This window comes from Cyprinus carpio, chromosome B10 (genome assembly GCF_018340385.1).
Source record: "Cyprinus carpio isolate SPL01 chromosome B10, ASM1834038v1, whole genome shotgun sequence".
NCBI lineage: Eukaryota > Metazoa > Chordata > Actinopteri > Cypriniformes > Cyprinidae > Cyprinus > Cyprinus carpio.
This window is the reverse complement of record NC_056606.1, coordinates 6,963,707-6,983,586: the sequence shown is the minus strand read 5'-3', so window position 1 is coordinate 6,983,586 and position 19,880 is coordinate 6,963,707. Positions and strand designations below refer to the sequence as shown.

The following is a 19,880-nucleotide window of genomic DNA, read 5'->3' as shown; positions in this document are numbered from 1 at the left end:
GTTGAACAAGATTAACAACCGCAGCCATGAGGATTTCATAAAAGGAAGTCATTAAAACACCTTCATTGCTACACTGACCGAGATTTAATCACTCAAAAGACATTCACAAGGCAAAATCTCAATACAAGGGAAAGCGTATCTGAAGGCGAAGAGGAAGTGCAAGGATCTGTGTTTGTGTTTGCAGGACGGGTCTGGTATTGCTCTTTGATGGTGGGCTGACCTGTGGTAGGGACGATGTTGTCTGTTGCCTCACTGCAAAGTCTGGAGAGCAGGCTGGTCTTCCCAGAACCCGTCAGACCGATACAAACCACGTCATATTCTGGTCTGGGAGGGGGAGGTCCTTTACAGCACAACGTCCTGAAGCACTGAAGACGGGACAAAGAAGGGGAAAGGGGAGGAAGGAAAGTAAGAAAAGTTACAACAATTTACATACAAACATCCCACTCATGTTTGTGTTTATGCGTTTTTTTGCGACTGGCCATTCTTCGCGAGAAAGGCTGTGGGTGTATGCGTGTGTCACTCTAGAAACAGAAACACATCTCAAAGACATCTGACATCTGTTGACACCATCTGGTTGAGGAAAAGTTACTGCAAAAGAAAAAAACAAAGTCTACCACACAGTGACTCCATTGAAATCATATGGGCCCAAAGTCACCACAGTGTTCTGGGATAAGTAAGCACCCCTATATATTTCCGCCAAAAAAACAGCCCTGTTTTCTGTAAGCCGCTGTCAGAGCCCTTCGGTTGACGTCATGACATTGAGTGATAAAGCAAATAAAAAATTACCCAATAAATTTCAACATAGCGGAGTAGAACTAACCGCCAAAACACACGCACACACACACACACACACACATAAAGAAAGCTCGTAATACTGCTTAAACTGATCACATCAAATCAGATCAAACGCTTCCTACTATACGGTCTACGCAAGGAAGATCAAAGCATGTTTGACATGCATATTGTGCGAGGAGGAGGCATTGTGTTTCGTTACGATGGTACGGGTAATACGGTCAGGCCCCTTTCGAGTAAAAACAAACCGATATTTTGTATTATAATCTTCCCTTCCAGTCTGAATTTTTTTTTTTTTTTTGAGTTACAAAGTTCATTTCACATCTGAAGGTCTTTATCTTGTTGGCTGTGTATAGCTGTATCTCTAAACAGAGGCTCATAATAACCTCTGCTGCACAAACTTTCTACTGCCTACATAGCATCCTGACCCTGATAGACCCTCCAAAGTGATTGACTTGGACCTCTTCATAAGCCAAAACGCAAAAAAAATATGTTGTTAAGCCAACGAAATGAGACTCTAATGAGCATAGAAATACACAGCACACTAACATTAAAGGAAATAATCCATTTAAGTTGATTTTTTTGCAATTCCTTTTCAAACATTTACATTTTTTCACTTAAAGGGATACTCCACCCCAAAATGAAAATTTTGTCATTAATCACTTACCCCCATGTCGTTCCAAACCGGAAAAGCTCCATTAGTCTTCAGAACACAATTTAAGATATTTTGGATGAAAACCGGGAGGCCTGTGAATGTCCCATAGACTGCCAAATAAATAACAGTGTGAAGGTCCATAAAAGGTATTAAAGTTGTGGTCAGAATACTCCATCTGCCATCAGACGTGCAATCTGGGTAATATGAAGCGATTTATTCAACAATTCCTTTGTCAACGGTCTCCTCTGTGTCTCTCCATATCACCGTATACTGCGTATGCTCTTCTGTATCATCCACACCTCAAGGATATGCTGTTTTCTTTCAAATCAAAGCTAAATACACGTAGAAACAGCGCATCCTTGTGGCGCGGATGACACAGAAGAGCATACGCAGCATACGGTGATATGGAGAGACACAGAGGAGACTGTTGACAAAGGAATTGTTGAATAAAGTCAATTTTTGTTTTCTTTGCTTACAAAAAGTATTCCTGTCACTTCATATAACCCAGATTGCATGTCTGATGGCAGATGGAGTATTCTGATGATGACTTTCATACCTTTGCTGGACCTTGACACTGCTACTTACTTGGCAGTCTACGGAACAGTCACAGGCCTCCCGGTTTTCATCCAAAATATCTTAAATTGTGTTCCGAAGACGAAATAAGCTTTTACAAGTTTGGAACGACATGGGGGTAAGTGATTAATGACACAATTTTCATTTTGGGGTGTAGTATCCCTTTAACATTTTTATGCAATGCATTCTGGCATTGTGTGGGAAAAAGCCTACTTTTTTGGCTACAATGTCTTAAATTACTGTCTAGGTGCACAACTAGAGTTTTAAATTAAGTCCATTTGACTGTTGGTTTTTAGAAAATACATTTCAGTCTATTGGTACTTAAGGTGGCAATACTTATTTTTAAATGTCTGCATGCATACTAAAAAAGTTGGCGATAGAGTGCAACAAGTGCCGCCCACTTTTTCAGTGGCCTTGGTACTAGAAGCATCTTTCCCATAGAGATTTAAGATGTTAAAGAGTTATGAGTCACAAATCAAACAAACCAGCTACGAGGAGAATCACAACATAACAAACTTTGATTTGAAGCAAAAAAGTATTTGAAAATCTTACAAAAAGACAAGACTGTAAACTTTACAGCTTTAATGAGGAAAAGAACTACAACAATCCCATGAAGCACTGTGCATGACAATTAAATAGAAATGACAGAAAATTATAAAATAATTATTCTACATGCTGATTATATGGAAATAATATATTTTCAGTTTATAGCAAAATATGGATATATATTTTAAGATTTTGATTCTTTGATTGGTAGAGATTTTTTTTAAGAATCATGGGTAATGTAGTTTCTGACCAGCATTCCCACTGTTAGACCATTTTAAAAAATATTTTGAAATAATGCAAGCTTCTGGCTTCAACAAAAGAATACACCATCGATTAACATCCACAGTAGGTCTAACATCCACAGTAACTTACAGTAGGTCTATCTGTTAACGATTTCTAAGTTATCATTAAAAACTAATTTCCATATGGAGAAAATGAATGGGATTTTTACTTCTGGAACCCAACAGTTCCACTTTATAGCACTTGACAATTTTTCGAACCTCCGCTAACTTTCTGAATAAAATCCATATGTCTACTATGCTATGAATTGTGCTCTGACTGATTAAAAGACACAATGTGTGAAATCGAGCTAGCCAGACAAGTCTTTTAATGAGATTATGAGAAGTGCCACTTGAACAGGGCATTCCTTCATCATCACGGGTGGGAATATCTGTGCATTGAGTTCTCATGTGACACTCAGTCAGCTGAGCCAGGCAAACACTGGAATGTGTAGAAGAGCGTAGACCGTGACCAATACGGTGAGAAATCATGACAGTCTATAAATTAGTTCCTTCATTCATACATCATAAAGCCTGAACATGTGACTGCGAGGAAACTGTGGGGGGTGTGGTGGGGTTTCACTCTAAATTGAATACAGACCGAGTTTGTGTGTGTGGTTAGCAAATGCTGCCCTCTAGTGGACACACATAGCTTTACACCAATCAAATAAAATGAGAAACCAGTCATAGCTGTCGAGGTTTAGCCTGCTCATAAATGCTACAACATCCTGCGGTCAACAGGCATCTGCCTCCACTGATGGCCATTCAAAAGTAAATATCCCTTTATACTCATTAAATGCTTTTGCAAGCAATCCAAATATGTTACAATATTATGACTTTTGTACCAGCTGCCATTGTTTTTGGAAGGCTCTGAAAGACGTGAAATGAGATGTATGTGGACTAAGTGCCCATGAGCAACATTTTTAGACTATAATTTTGTTTATGAAAGGCAACAATACCAGCACTCTCTCCACCTTCAATACCACAACTGAGGTGAGTCCAATATTCACAATTCAATCAATTCCCAACGGGTAAAATCAAGTCTCGCCCTACATTGTTTTTCCCAATGAATATCCTGCTATTCTCGGAAATACTTCTCTGTTGACATAAACCCCACTCCAAGCAAACAGGGAAAATAATAATACTAGATTTTCACATGTTTTGAAGGAAAAGTGTCTTAGTTCTCTATTAAATAGAATAGCCACCATGATGCTAATGTGTTTTGGGCACTGCTTTCTGTCCCAAAGTCATTGGCTAATATGTCAGTTTAATATGTTAATTGTGTGTGGTTATTTAAAAAAAAAAATGGGGGTGGGCTACTTTTACATTCAGCAATAGTTAATTAAAAAATATTTACACTACCCTCTTTAAGAAGAATGAACTAGACACGTATCATTTTTCTGAAGCCATAGTTTTAGGTGAACTATTTCTTTTATACTACCCATTATTTGTCACCTGAGTACAACAACTGCCCCACTTTCTCTCAAAAAGAGACAAAAACAAAATACAGCCTGCAGGGGTCCATGAAAACATTACCTCAAAACTGATATGCTTTTAGGAACAGGAAGCTTCTCAGCGAGTAAATGCTAGCAGCACTTCAACAGACAGAAGGTGGCAGCACTAACAATGCTCCTGTCTAGTTCAAACTGACTTTCTTCAGTCTTTTGATAGTGTAATAAAAAGATAAACATGCAAAGTATTCAGTCAAGAGGTAATCTTTGTAGGATTGCATAAGTGCTTTATCATGCAGACCATCTCCTTAGGAGACAGTAATGCATTTTGAGAGTAAAACAGGTCAGACCTGTAACTGGTGATCTAGGTTTCTAAACTAATGCAGTAGGTACATGTGTGTACAGTGGTGTGTTATGAAGAGTTTTTTTAGAAACGGAAAGCTGCTCTGATTCATGCACAAGCTTGTCAGCATGCATGAAGAAGAGCACAGGTCCTTAATTACAGTTTAAAAACAATTAATAAAGTGTTACCAAATTGAAGTCTAAATTTACGGTCAATAACAAAAAGTGTTAAAAAAAGGAAAAACCTTTAAAAATGTGATTTAAAACATGTACAATAATTTGGTTCTAAAAATATATTATTTTATATAATTTTCAACAAAAGTTTAAATTTAAATGACTATAAAAATAAAAAAAAAATAAATATATTAAAAATATGTAAAATATGTAATATATATATTATATATTTATTTGTTTTAATGCCATATCAGCAGCAATGGCTATATAATTAATGGCAACATAAACAGTATCATTTTAATACATCATTTTCAATAAAATAACACCTTCTTTAAAAGCAATTACTATACAAAAACTTACAACAACAATATTACTGAAAAAAAAAATCATATAGAATTTTTCCATTTAAATTAATGATAAAATTCCAAAATTCTTCCCAGAGAGACAATTTTAAAAATTGTCTTAGTAAAAATTTTCTCAAAAAAAATTTTAAATAATACAATCTAAAAAAATAACAATCAAACAAAACACACTTACACAAGACCCAAACTAGTTTCTTTTCATAACTGGATGGAGGCAGATCTGAATGTGAGCTTACAATGGATTGTTTGGAAAAGGGCAGAGTAGAGAGTAAATGAAATGATTTAAGAAATTCAGCATACATCACCAAAGAGAAGGCTTATGTTTCACTGGAAGATCCATGACATTGATTAAAAATAATGAAGTCAATAACTAAATAAATAAACAATTAATCATGCATGAAGTAATTGGTCACAATAATACCAATAACACAAATTCAGAAAACGTCATTTTTAAACACATTCATTCAAAGAAAAGGTGAGTCACTGCATTTATGAGTTGAATTTTTAAAGTATTTTTGAAGTGTCACGCTACTAACCAACAGAATAATACCAAAAGTGGAAGTTGAACTATTGTTCAATGGCATGCGAGTATCAAGTGGACTATCACAAGAGTATAAACACACCCACTTCACTCAGTTAATCATGCATAGAGCAAATTACACCATCATTACAACATCAATAGACTAATCTTTACACAGGTAGTGCAGGTGACTATCCTGATACATCACTGATAATCACCATCATATGCTTCCACAACAGTACAAAGGGATATATCCACAAGCCAAAATGCAGACTAATTCTGCAGGTCCAAACACAATGGACTGTGGCTGTTTTGCAAGCTCCGCAAGGCCCCAGAGGCATCTTCATCTAAGTGGAAATGGCCACCCATGCCAATGACGCCCATCTTACTCTACATTTCTGTTATGATAGTGCTTTCAGGTAAAATACGGGCTGGGCCCAATGCCAGCTGGAAAGGCCAACAACAGGAAACAGGAAGGGTCTAAACTGTGATTGATGCCACAATCAGAGGACTGGGAGGAAGAGGTAGTCCCATGCCTGAAACGCACCAGAGACATGCTGGCGCACGATAAAAGCAAACAGCACCTGTTTGTTCTAGGATAAAGATAAGGGAAAGTGGAAAAATCATATCACAGATGCAAGGTCTGAAAGACACAAGCAACTTCAAGTTGATGACTTGTTTGGCAAATGTTTAAGACTCAAAAAAGATTAAAAGGATATAAAAGTTGAGATTCGCTGTGGAAATGCTGATTCCCTGTAACCTAACAATATTTTCAGCCATTATTCAGTTAAAGGAATATTCTGGGTTCAAGTTAAGGTCAATTATGCAAAGATACATGCAAACTTCAGGGTCGAAAGATTTTATGTTTTTGAAAATAAGTCTCTTATGCTCTTTAAAGGGTTAGTTCACCCAAATATTAAAATTATGTCATTAATGACTCACCCTCATGTCGTTCCAAACCCGTAAGACCTCCGTTCATCTTCGGAACACAGTATAAGATATTTTAGATTTAGTCCGAGAGCTTTCTGTCCCTCCATTGAGAATGTATGTACGGTATACTGTCCACGTCCAGAAAGGTAATAAAAACATCTTCAAAGTAGTCCATGTGACATCAGAGGGTCCGTTAGAATTTTTTGAAGCATCGAAAATACATTTTGGTCCAAGAATATCAAAAAACTACTACTTTATTCAGCATTGACTTCTCTCCCGGGTCTGTTATGAGCGCGTTCACCTCACATCCGGTTCGCGAACGAATCACTCGATGTAACCGGATCTTCTTGAACCAGTCACCAAATCGAACTGAATCGTTTTGAAACGGTTCGCGTCAACAATAAGCATTAATCCACAAATGACTTAAGCTGTTAACTTTTTTAACATGGCTGACACTCCCTCTGAGTTCAAATAAACCAATATCCCGGAGTAATTCATTTACTCAAACAGTACACTGACTGAACCGAGCCAGATAACGAACGAAACATTGACTCGTTCTCGAGTCAAGAACCGTTTCTGTCGGACGCGTCCGATTCGAGAACCGAGGAGATGATGATACTGCGCATGGGGTGATTCAGACTGACACACAGCGCGTCTGAACTGAACTGGTTCTTTTGGTGATAGATTCTGAACCGATTCTGTGCTAATGTTATGAGCGTGGGTAAACCGAAGGCTTCAATCAAGGGCAATCATCGGCAATGAAGTCATTACGTCGAGCGCAAAAGAACTGGTGAACCATTTTCGGCAACCGGTTTATTGAATCAAACTGTCCGAAAGAACCGGTTCGCGGAGAAGAACAGAACTTCCCATCACTACCGGTGATCCAAAAACCGATGCAACCGGTTCTTGACTCGAGAACGAGTCAATGTTTTGTTCGTTATCTGGCTAGGTCATCAGTTCAGTCAGTGTACTGTTTGAGTAAATGAATTACTCCGGGGATATTGATTTATTTGAACTCAGAGGGAGTGTCAGCCATGTTAAAAAAGTTAACAGCTTAAATTGGTGGATTAATGCTTATTGTTGACGCAAACCGTTTCAAACGATTCAGTTCGATTTGGTGAACTGGTTCAAGAAGATCCGGTTACATCGAGTGATTCGTTCGCGAACCGGATGTGAGGTGAACGCGCTCATAACAGACCCGGGAGAGAAGTCAACGCTGAATAAAGTCGTAGTTTTTTGATATTTTTGGACCAAAATGTATTTTCGATGCTTCAAAAAATTCTAACGGACCCTCTGATGTCACATGGACTACTTTGAAGATGTATTTATTACCCTTTTGGACGTGGACAGTATACCGTACATACATTCTCAATGGAGGGACTGAAAGCTCTCGGACTAAATCTAAAATATCTTAAACTGTGTTCCGAAGATGAACGGAGGTCTTAAGGGTTTGGAACGACATGAGGGTGAGTCATTAATGATATAATTTTAATATTTGGGTAAATATAACAAATTAAGGCTGCAATTATTTAATCAAAAATATAGTAAAAGCATCAATATTGTGAAATATTATTGTAATTTAAAATAATTTTTTATTTGAATATATTCTAAAATGTCATTTATTGCTATGATCAAAGCTAAACACAAAATATCATAAAAAAATCATTAAAATACACATGATCTTCTGCACAAAAAACAATAATATTCCCATCCTAAGCCACACCTGTGCAAATTATATTATCAATGTTGAAAACAGTTGTATTGCACACTATTTTTGCTTAAAATAGGGCTGCACGATTAATCGAAATTAAATCGCAATCGCGATTAGGCAAAAGCTGTGACTGTCATACTTATCTTTCAGTGACGCACGGTTCTGTGATCAGAAGTAAATCTCAAATTAATTTATTACACAGAGCTGTAGTTCACTGACATGATACGCAAACTGCTTTCATAATCGCAGAACGATTTCATTGATTTCATAATCATACGATTAAATCAGTCTGCGATTATGACAGCAGTTTTGAGTAGCTTGTCGGTGAATTACGGCTTCATTGTTAGTTTCCAGCCACAGTGGTATTCCTTCTAGCCATGACCCTGGAACAATGTGCATTACCTTTCTTCTGTGGAGCATATCTGGAGTTTCAGCGCGAGAGCGCCCTCTGGCCTACGGATGGAGATTTACTACTGATCACAGAACCATGCTTTACTGAAAGATAGGCATGATGCATGAGATCACATTCGATTATTCCTGCAGCCCTAGTCTAAAACATGATTTTTTTCAAGATTCTTGGGTGAAAAATTTCAACATAAGATATACACAACTTCATTGCAACACAAAACTTAAAATGAGTTTACAGATCAAATTATACAAAAGTTTTAACAGAAAAAAAAAACAATTAATTATAATTTTCAGATTTCTGCTTTTAATGCCTTAAATATACCCTTAATTTTTGCTTTTCTCAATCTTAAGTAAGGATTAAAAACTGGCTCAACAGTAAACTGAGAACTTTCACTCAGCCTCTAATGCTGATTCATCGAGGTGATTGGATACACTGTGAATATCTTCCATATAGTGGAGTTCTGCATCAATAGAGCGCATGGGGATTTGCACAGTATTAAAACTGCAGCAGGATAAAAGAAAGGGGCCCAACAATGCCCAGCTAAGCTAGAACTCCCCCCGCTGTTCCTGCACTGATGCCGTTAGATTACAAATCTCCACCTTTACCCCTCCTTCAGCATTTAAACATGTTGAATAACAGGCTCCAATCTCCAAACATCAGATAGAACACTTCAGATAACAACACTATTCTCAGCCCTTAGGAACCATCAAACAATCACATCATCCACAAGGTCAAGCCATGCCCTAAATAACTGGTGAATGGGGATTTTATTTAGACTTTCTGAATAGCGAGTGACTGGCCAGTGAGAGATGGCTTGAGTTATGGTCTCAGAATCTGGAATGGCTGGGGCAGCCTTCAAACTCAGTGCACTGGGAGCTCATACAGGAAGTTTCTTTTTTTTGTTTTCCTATTCCATGATGATTTACACTCAGTTCCCACCTTTGATGGGCTGTATTTGGAGTGGTATCCTGTTTGGTCTGACGAGGCTTCCAATTCCCAGCAGCTCCTGGGTCCCACTAGCCATACTGGACTGTGGGATATTCCCCGCTCGAGAGGAACTCTGCGACCTCACTGCCACATCCTGGCTTATCAAAGCACGGAAGTGAAGCGAGCAGAATACATGGATAGCGTCTCCATTCCAACATCAGCCAGTCTCCAATGTGGGCCGCCGTCTGCCAGAGATGTCGCCCACCCTCTCATTGTACCATACAGAATGAAGTGCAATGAGACCGGTTTTAAAATCATGACTAGTCTAGTACTGAAAAACACAAAAAATATTGCTGGATGATTTCTTACTCTATTCTCTGTAGGGATAAGTCACGATGGTCAACTAGTCATCCAACAACTGACTAGTTGGTTGACATTGGCATGCTGTTTAATTGAACACAAGAATGCATGTTATTGAAATGCTTACATTAAACACATCTGTCCAAAGACAGGTGACAACAAAACCAGCCTATATATACAGGCCTTAGGGTTCAGTCCAAGTCAAAACCGAGTCAATATGCTCCGGAGTCTAAGAGCAAAATACGGTCTTGGCCCTTGAGTCCATGTCAAAAGTCTTGGTCTTTTTGGACCATGCATGAACAATGAATATATGGACTTGAACTCAGACTGGAGAATTTGTGGTCTTGGTCTTGTCGAAGTCCAACAAGGCCAAGACCACAAATTTTTCATTCAGAGTTCAAGACCATATATTTATGGTCTTGGTTCTCAAGTCAGATAAGATCAAGACCTTGGAAACAGACTCAAGGACCAAGACTATAGCTTCATGGTCTTGTTGGACTTGAAGACCAAGACCAAGACATAGGCCATAAAAATATGGTCTTGGACTTGGAATTGGATACCAAAACCATAACCATAATTATTTTTTTTTCTTAGACTTGATAGCATGTGGACTCCTTAATAGTGCTCTACACTTCTAGTCTCATTACTTACTCTCGAATGAGCTGGTCTCTACTACAACAATGTGTACCTTTATATCAGTGTATTATATGTTCCCTGAATATAAAAACCCTGGATTTTGTGAAAAACTGAGGGCATTAGCATTTTCTGAGACACTCAAATGACCTTGTTTGGCACCAACAATCTTTTCACAGAGAAGTCACATTTCTGGCCCAGTCTGATGTTTGGGTTGGAAAACTGACCTGCTAAACCATGTTTGCATATTTTGGGTTGCATGAATGCTTTTGGATATGAACCGCTTTAACCTAGCCTATGAACTAAGGTCATTTAGTGTGCAAAAGTGACACTAAAAACACTGCCTAACTGGTTTCACACCGTAAACCACAGGTAAACAAAGAGAACTCTAACCTAAGGGTTGGTTCTCGACAAGGTTGCTTATTACATGCTTACATTCACTATCTTAGCAACATCTTAGCAATTTGTCAATTATTTTACTTTTTTCACCTTGGAGCAACCTGGGGCAAGTGTATTGGTCAAGGGCACAGTGATGATAACGTGTGGGGTTTGAACCTTCAAGCTCTTATTTTTTCTAGCTCAGATCAAAAAGAACTAGACACAAAACTGCTCATGAATGGTAAAAGAATGAATGTCTTTCAATAATTTGATGCCACTGTGATTACCCTGTATGTTGTAAGCAAGACTTTGACTAATTCAAAACAAAGACTTGCCCTTAATCCTAAATGCTGCATAAAGCTAATCAATCAGACCGGAACTGTAGATTTTAGCCAGCACTGATTATTTTTATGTGCAATATGCATCAGAGGATGAGTGAACAAGGTGTGGGTGGCCTGTGGCTGAGCCATCAGTGCCTGAGACAGAAGAACAGGTGCATCCCCTGTGGGCTTCTGTGGTCCATCTGAACGCTCTACTTTTTTCACTCAAGCAGTGAATCTTGTAATGGCCTTTGAATCAAATAGTGCTTGAGCCTGTTGCATAAACATGAGAGTTACTGTGACTAGTGACCTCAGAGCATCCATTAAGAGATCAGCCTGATAAAACGACTATTTAACACACCATTAGCACTGAAACTAGATCACACAGGGCACAAATGACCCACATTACACAAGCCTAAAGACCTCTTTCAGCCTACGTCTGTTTGTTTTGTGGCTACGTAAAAATATACAAAAATCACTTTCATCACATATCAAAACAACCAAAATTCCAAAACAAACAAACCAAAAATTTTAAACTTCCACAAAAAAAATTTTACAAAAATCTAAAATTAAAATCCAAAGAAAGCTAAAATATTAAATTTCACAGATGTATATTTAATCAGTAATCCACTATTTTGTAGAGGGGTCAAAATGACAATTTTCACCTGATATTTGGAGCCAATTTACGGGGGTGTAAAAATGACTTGCTGGCAGCATCATTATTTATAATAATGCTCATTATTATTATTCTATTAGTAAAATCTGTTGACTTTAACAATATTTGTTTCATTATATACTACTGGTGGGTCGTCGTGATTTTGCCAAGTAAGACATGTTCCTGGATCAACATCTTTTGATGATCCTGGATCAACATTATTGTCCAAAAATATAGACTTAGCCCAATCCCAATCCCTACCCCTAAACCTAACCCTACCCATAATTTATTCCTAAAATCAGTGGGAAATGATAGCTGATTAACAAGGGTGTAGAAGCACCTAACCCTGATTGTAAGCCTAAAACAGATATTTCCTAAATAAAGTTATATCACAATTCTGATTGGTTGATTGGAATGTTGTTCCAGGATCAACAAGGAAGTTGATCCAGGAACATGTTGTACTTGGTGAAATCACGCTCACCACCACTGGTGATAGTTCAGAAATGGCAAAAAACACTTTTTGATCACATCAATACCATATACCAGCCACAGTAAAAACTAATAATATAAATTATTCAAATAAGAAAATTAAAAGAGAGAAAATAAATAATTAAACAAGTCCTGACTAAGCAGAGAGATGTTCTTCATGTTGATTTTATCAGTGGGAGATTTGAGGTCAGATCTTTTCAGGTCACCTCCTGACAAAACATAAAAGACAAAACTCTCATTATTAGCACTTTTTTGATACACAATGCACTAATGCTTTCTCCTGACTATAGGCTTGACTTAAGGATGTGGAGCAGAGATGGAGTTCCAGAACCCTTAGAGGGTCTACAGAGACACCAATGAGGGGGACAGAGTACCTCCTGCAAGAAGACCCGAGAGGAGCTCAACCCTTAGGGAAGGACCCTAGATATTTAACATTATAGAGCACATCATGAAGTTTCCAAACCCAGCTAGGAAATCCAAAGACGCCAGGAGAAGATGAGACTTGTTTTGCTCCACTGCCCCAATGACATACTGTGAGCAAAAGCCACGGGGCAGAACCAGCAGGCAGATAATCGATCAGGGCGAGCACAGTCTTCACCACCCGAGAGTATAAACAGAGCTCAAGAGCTTCTGTGTCAAACCTCTCAATTTTATCCAAGCTGTGATAGTTTGAAAATACATCAGGGAGAGGTCCACTCTAATTTTGGAGAGCCTGAGAGTTGTGGAAATCTAATATGCTTGAGCTAATTAAAAAGTGTTTAGGAAGAGCAAAAAAACAGTGTTATAGATTTGGAGTACAGTCATAAGCACTGGCGCTGCTAATGAGTGCAATGCTAAGATGGTCTCCAATAGTCTTAAGCAATCAATAGATGGATGCAGAGATGATTGTTTAATCATCAATGCATCAGTGCATAATTTAGTCCACACCACAGGGCAACAAGTTCTTATGTAAGATTACAATAGAAGATACTTCAAATCTTAAAATCTTAAAATCAGCCCTGCTAGTTAAAGGGATAGTTCACCCAAAAATGAAATTCTGTCATTAATTACTCACCCTCATGTCGTTCCAAACCTGTAAGACCTTTATTCATCATCAGAACACAAATTAAGATATTTGTGATGAATTCCAAGAGCTCTTTGACCCCCCCATAGACAGGAAGGATCCTAACAATCAAGGCTCTGAAATGTAGCAAGGAGATCGTTAAAATAATCCATGTGACATCAATGGTTCAACCGTAATTTTAGGAATCTATGAGAATAGGCCTACTTTTTGTGCATAACGAAAACAAAAATAACGACTTCATTCAACAATCCGCGTCACCCTATAGTGCCATTTTGGAGAGTATCATATACATAAACAACGTGGATACGTTGTTTACATTCAGATTAAAGCATAAACAACGTAAACAACGTATCCGTGTACATATGTTGAAGCCCTTGCTGTCTATGGGAGGGTCAGAGAGCTCTCGGAATTCATCAGAAATATCTTAATTTGTGTTCCAAAGATGAACAAATGTCTTACAGGTTTGGAACGACATGAGGGTGAGTAATTAATGACGGAATTTTCATTTTTGGGTGAACTAACCCTTTAAGAACCATCTTTTGGACATTAGCACATTCCCATCCAAAACCCAACATATGCTGGCCTGTTTTACCACTATTAAAGGATTCAATCACAGGAAATCAAATACATTTGAGTGCTTGCAGCAGCCAATAAAGTGTCTTTATAATAGTAAATCACTGGATTTTTACCTTTAGTCACTGACTTCCTCATTGCATTGCCCGACTTTCTCTCTTGCTCAAAGTCAGCCGAGCTCACAACTACCGCTGTTGCTTTTGGCAGTTAAACTCAAACCAAGGCTTTAATGCTCACCAGGGTAAAAGTTAAACAAACAATTCAAACACAATGTTCCCGGACACATATTTCCCATGAGCCAATATAATTTTTCACTTAAAAATACAACCGTCAACTTACAATGAAACATAAAAACAATAATTCTGACTTAATGGCTTTAACACGCTAGAATAGTCCATAAGAACAGCGAATAGACATTGACTTCTGTCAAAAAATGCAATAGAACAGCACTAACCAATAACATAAAATCCATTGCCATTGATCCAGTTTCACTCAGAATATCCATGTCCACAAGCTATGATAATAAAAGTCCATTAAGTAAAACCAGAAGATGCTTTACTCTTTAGGATAAAGAGATTTCACATACTCTTAAAGAGGGGTGAGTGGTATGATGGGTGATGGAAAAGCATGGTAGAGATTAGGTCTGCAGTGATTATTTAGAAGAAAATAAAATGCGACAGCTCAAAAATTTGTGATCGGTAAAACTTTTTTTGATGATTTTTCAGTCTTATGCACAGCAAAGCTGCATTTATTGTTAAAATAGTAATATTGTGAAATATTATTACAATTTAAAATAAAATTAAAATTATAGTATAATATATTGTAAAATAGAATTTATTCCTGTGATCAAAGCTCAATACTCAAAAAGCTGTTTAATAGGATCCTTCAGAAATCATTCTAATATACTGATTTGCTGCTCAATAAATATTTGGGGCCTATTTTATTATCAATGTTTGTGATAATGTTTGTAAAACATTTGTGCTGTTTAATATTTTTGTAAAATATTCAATAAAACAAGAATTTATTTAAAATAGTAAATCTTCTGTAACAATGTAAAGGTCTTTACTGTCATTATTAAGCAGTTTAATGAGGTCCTTCTCTAAAAATTAGCATATATATATATATTATATATATATATATATATATATATATATATATATATATATATATATATATATATATATATATAAACAAACACTCACCACCAGAGGAATCATAATGTATTCAAGCATTTGTCCAACACAGCCGTTTTTTGGTGTCCCTCTCATGAAACTAAACAATGACTTAACGAACAAATTTCTCTTTCTTAAAACAAAATCAAAATAATTACAATTCTCTTAGGGATAAAAATATAATTACAATTCTCCTATTAATAAAAAAAATCTACCTCAGCTTCTGCTCCAAACTATAGTGTGCTCTTAACTTAAATATATTTACTATATATTTTTAACTATAATAATCAACACTCAAAATAAAAAAAATTTATGCAAAGATGTAAATTACACACACTGTAGTTTTTAAATAAACTTCTAAATTATACAACAGGTAAAATAAAAAATATAATCATTTACACAGTGGTTGTCCTAACTTGTTTCATAAAAGATTTATTTAAACATACATTAAATAATTAAGACATCACTAATAGGTAAAGTAAAATATAATGAGTATATAGCCTAATATTTTCTATAGCGAATGCGCTTTGGACACTGATGACTTGCCTGAAGTAAATTAAATGCTATGTGACATTTTGTTTACAAGCTTTTTACGCGATTGAAGCACTGATTGAGTGATTACATGAGGCATAAGATGTTCATTCATGTTTATTTCACGTTAAAACTAAGTAAAGAGGAAGGGATGATCACGCTGACTCTGGGCTGCCATTTAAACTGAGGTGTTTATACAGCGACCTGGCATGCCACATCAAAGAGCACCAAAACAGCATTTATTGTCTGAATTCCCTGAAAAATTTTATGATTTGTTCGGTACATATGGGTACGAAACCGAAAGACCCAAATCTATCTATCTATCTATCTATCAATGTATATTAAATAAATAAATAAAACACTAAAAACTAAAATATCTATCTTTAGAAAATTTAGGTGTCACAACAAATAAATAAAACACTAAAAACTAAACCAATCAATTCAAATGTTAGAAAATTTAGGTGTCACAACATTGTAATGTACAGTATGATTTTTTTTTCTGCTGAAGATTACTTTATTAATTATTCATGCATTTAAAGATTAATTTTAAGTGAGCATCAGATGATGGCAAAGGTAATCTAAAAATACGGCATATATGAAAGCAATCAAAAAAAAAATGGAATAATGTGAAAATACAGAGCGGGATGTGCCTACTGTAAACCACATAACAAGCAGGTGAACTTGTTATTAAGCAATTTAAACTGTTTCGCTAACTACATCTAAAAAAACACCTCCACCCTGTCAACCGCATGTCCTGTCTCCAAAACACTGCCTTCCAAAGACTAAATTAAAAAATAAAACGTGCTTAACTGCCCAAAAACTAGTAACCTGGCATACTCTCTGCTGACGTCTGACCTCAGTCCCTCAGTTAACCATTAAATAAAGCTTCCGGTTTGGCTGTAAATTAGCTCGGCTGTCCGTAAAATGAATAACATTTGAAAGGATTAAAAGAATACAGCAGCTGTATGCGATCCAGCTTGATTTAATGAGAGGGACACCAAAAAACGGCTGTTGGACAAATGCTTGAATACATTATGATTCCTCTCACAAATTAACCATACAGAGTCAGGGAACAGAACACAGTACAATAGGATCATTGTTGTGCCCATTCATTTCTAAATCAGCAGAGCCTGGACCAAATGAGGCCAGATCCATAATTAAACCGAGCTAAGATTCTGCACTGAATCCACTGTGTCCTTTAATAATGGAAAACCGTGGGGACACCCAGAAGAATGAACTCAAACCTGAACAGTTAAAACTCAAAGCAAACATTAAAACCATTGGGCACGGATGGCCAGCACATAAAAAGCGTGAAGGAAATGCGCTGCTCTGGAAAAACATACCAGAATCGTAGATACAATAATGTGGTTTCCATGCCAACTACAAAGGCACAGATATAAGCTCCACCCATTTCAGGGAGAGAGGAACCGACTGTGCATGGCATGAATCCCAAGAGCTGACAATGATAAAGCTTTCACTGACCATGCTAAAACCTTTTTTCTAAGCAAACTGTTGATAAAAAAGGCATAAAGTCTGTTTACAGTTGTGTACAACCTGTTAACTACAAATATATGCTGGTGTGCACATGTGGTTTGTTTTAGTCCAACCCAGTTTCCACATTCTAGTGAAATAAAAGTAGGTCTTACCCTCAAAAAGTACAAGACCCTTTGAATTTATATACAGTATATATATATATATATATATATATAAAATATATGTGATTTTTCCAAAAAACCTGAGTGAGAAACAACATCCTCTTGTCCTTAAAAAGTGTGATTTTTCCAGTCAAAAATACTTACATAATCAAGCATGCTCTTAATCCACACACTGCCAGCACTTCCAGTCTCTTTTCAGCTCTGTTTCTTGAGGAAATGGTTCTATTCTGAGAATCCTGACCGGAATATCCAAAAGGAAACACCCCTGTGACCTCGCTGCATATGTCCAAGTCAAGTATCAAAGCACTGAACGTGCGAGAAGTTTACTGGCACCAGAATTCAACACTGTCACACAGTGGAGCTGCACCAACACAACAGTACAGCAGCGTTCCTGTGAAACTGTTATTATCACTGAATATTGTAGGCAAATTATATAACACGAACGGTGCAAAAAAGGACTTCAAAACAAGTCAAAACAAGCCCAAAAAAAACAAAAATAAACATAAAAAAATAAAAAAAAATATATATATATAAAAAAAAAGATTATATGTGATCTGTGAGCACTTTTCATGCCAGGTAAATTCATTCATGGAGCGATAACCACAACACAAGTGGCTGTTTATGTCACTATAATATCTAGATGAAAAGAAATGTCATAAAATGTAATTGTATTGAATTTAAATAAACTGTAGCAAGGTCACATTAAAGGGTGTTCATTTTGAAAACAAACAATAAGCTCCAAATGTAACCAGAACACACAAATATCTGTAAACATGTCAGAAAAAAAAGCAGATACCCAACTATACCCCATCATTGATATATGTGACTTAAATATAGGTCACCCAAAACCGACATTTATGTCATCATTTACTTTCCCTCAATTCTTCTGAAACCTATACTTTACACAAAAGGAGATGTTTAGGAGAGTGCCCGGAGCGCTCTTTTCCACAAAATTAAAGTGAAAGGGCACTGGTGTTGTGATGATATAAACTCACAATTCTGAGAAGAACAGTCAGAATTGTGACTGTGAGATAAGCTCACAAATACCAGATTTTTTTTTTTAATAAATCATAATTATGAGATTTAAAAAATATAAAATATATATATATATATATATATATATATATATAGATATATATATATATATATATATATATATATATTATATTCTGTGGCAGAAAAAAAAACAGTTAAATAAATCAGAATTGTGTGATACAAACTCAAAAGTATGTAAATTTAGAGTTTATATGATACAATTTTGTTTATATCTTGCAATTCTGACTTTTTCCCTCCGAATTGAAAGAAACAAAGTCTGAATTGTGACACAAAAGACAATATACATATATTTTATCCTGTGGTGAAAACGGGCATCCATACCATTCACTTTTACTGCATGGAAAAGAGCAGCTGGGACATTCTGTTAGCTGCTTCAGTGTTCAGAGGAAGAAAGGAGGTCTACAGGTTTTGAAGGACATGAAGGTGAGTTCATAATGACAGAATTCACATTCTTAAATAAACTATTCCTTTAATACTTGTATTGTTTTGTTACCTGATTTCGGATAAGTGCAGCAAAAGAAAATTAGCTTTGCAGACTTAATAAATGACCTTATCTTACAGCAAACTACTGTACATTACATCTAATGAGAAAATTATACTAATCCAACTGCATACATACTTGTTTACATTTTTTTCAAAAAGGCAGAACAAAAATGGCTAAAAAGCATAAAATAAAACAAAATTGTTGGTTTATAAGGAAAGGCCTTCTTTTAATAGTGCTCAGAAGTATGTTTCCTGGACACCCATCTCTACTGGCTTAGGTTTGTTTTTAAGCGAAACAAACAGCGAACTGTAAGTGACTTCACCTGAGTATATTTGTAATAGCTGCCAACAAAACAAAACAATCCCGAACAAGGTTCATAAATAGTTGGAGCAGCACTGAAAACAAAACACCTGATCCTACAGATTCTGGCCATCTTAAAAAGAAGTAACAACACTGTGAATTACCAGATAATCCATGTAATTCCTCGATAGCTTCTTGCTGTTGTCTCCAGAAAACAGAAGTCCTGAGATGAGGCGACTGTTAAATGAAACGCGTGTGTTAATTGAATGCATCCAAAAGTCGATTTTCTGACAGCTTTGGCTTTGGATTCCCCGCCTCTCAGATGTGGAAAATAATATATGAATAAAGCGGCTAGCAGCGTTAGCTGTGCACTCCTCTTCCTCTAAATCCCGCGCACAATTATGTGATTAAAACACGTCCAGGTAAAAAAAACATTCAGGGTTTTAATACATTCAGAAACATTACTACATGTGTATTTTAAGTCGTAATAATTCGGACTAAGATGTATGTGCGGCGAATGCACCACAGTTTAATGGTGTGG

General features: G+C 36.5%; 1 protein-coding gene across 4 annotated transcripts in view; it reads right to left on the bottom strand.

Moving 5' to 3' along the window:
- Positions 1-19,880, bottom strand: part of arl15b (ADP-ribosylation factor-like 15b) — a 45,966-nt gene extending 26,086 nt beyond the window's left edge. For 3 of the 4 annotated variants that reach the window (XM_042732280.1, XM_042732281.1, XM_042732283.1), the window contains exons 1-2: positions 19,504-19,880; positions 221-365 (exon numbers count right to left, since the gene is read on the bottom strand). In XM_042732280.1, coding sequence (XP_042588214.1) covers positions 221-365; positions 19,504-19,611 — 253 coding nt within the window. In that variant the 5' untranslated portion in view covers positions 19,612-19,880. Of the gene's footprint in view, positions 1-220; positions 366-17,643; positions 17,861-19,503 lie in introns of those variants that run through there. The other variant, XM_042732282.1, reaches the window with a different exon arrangement.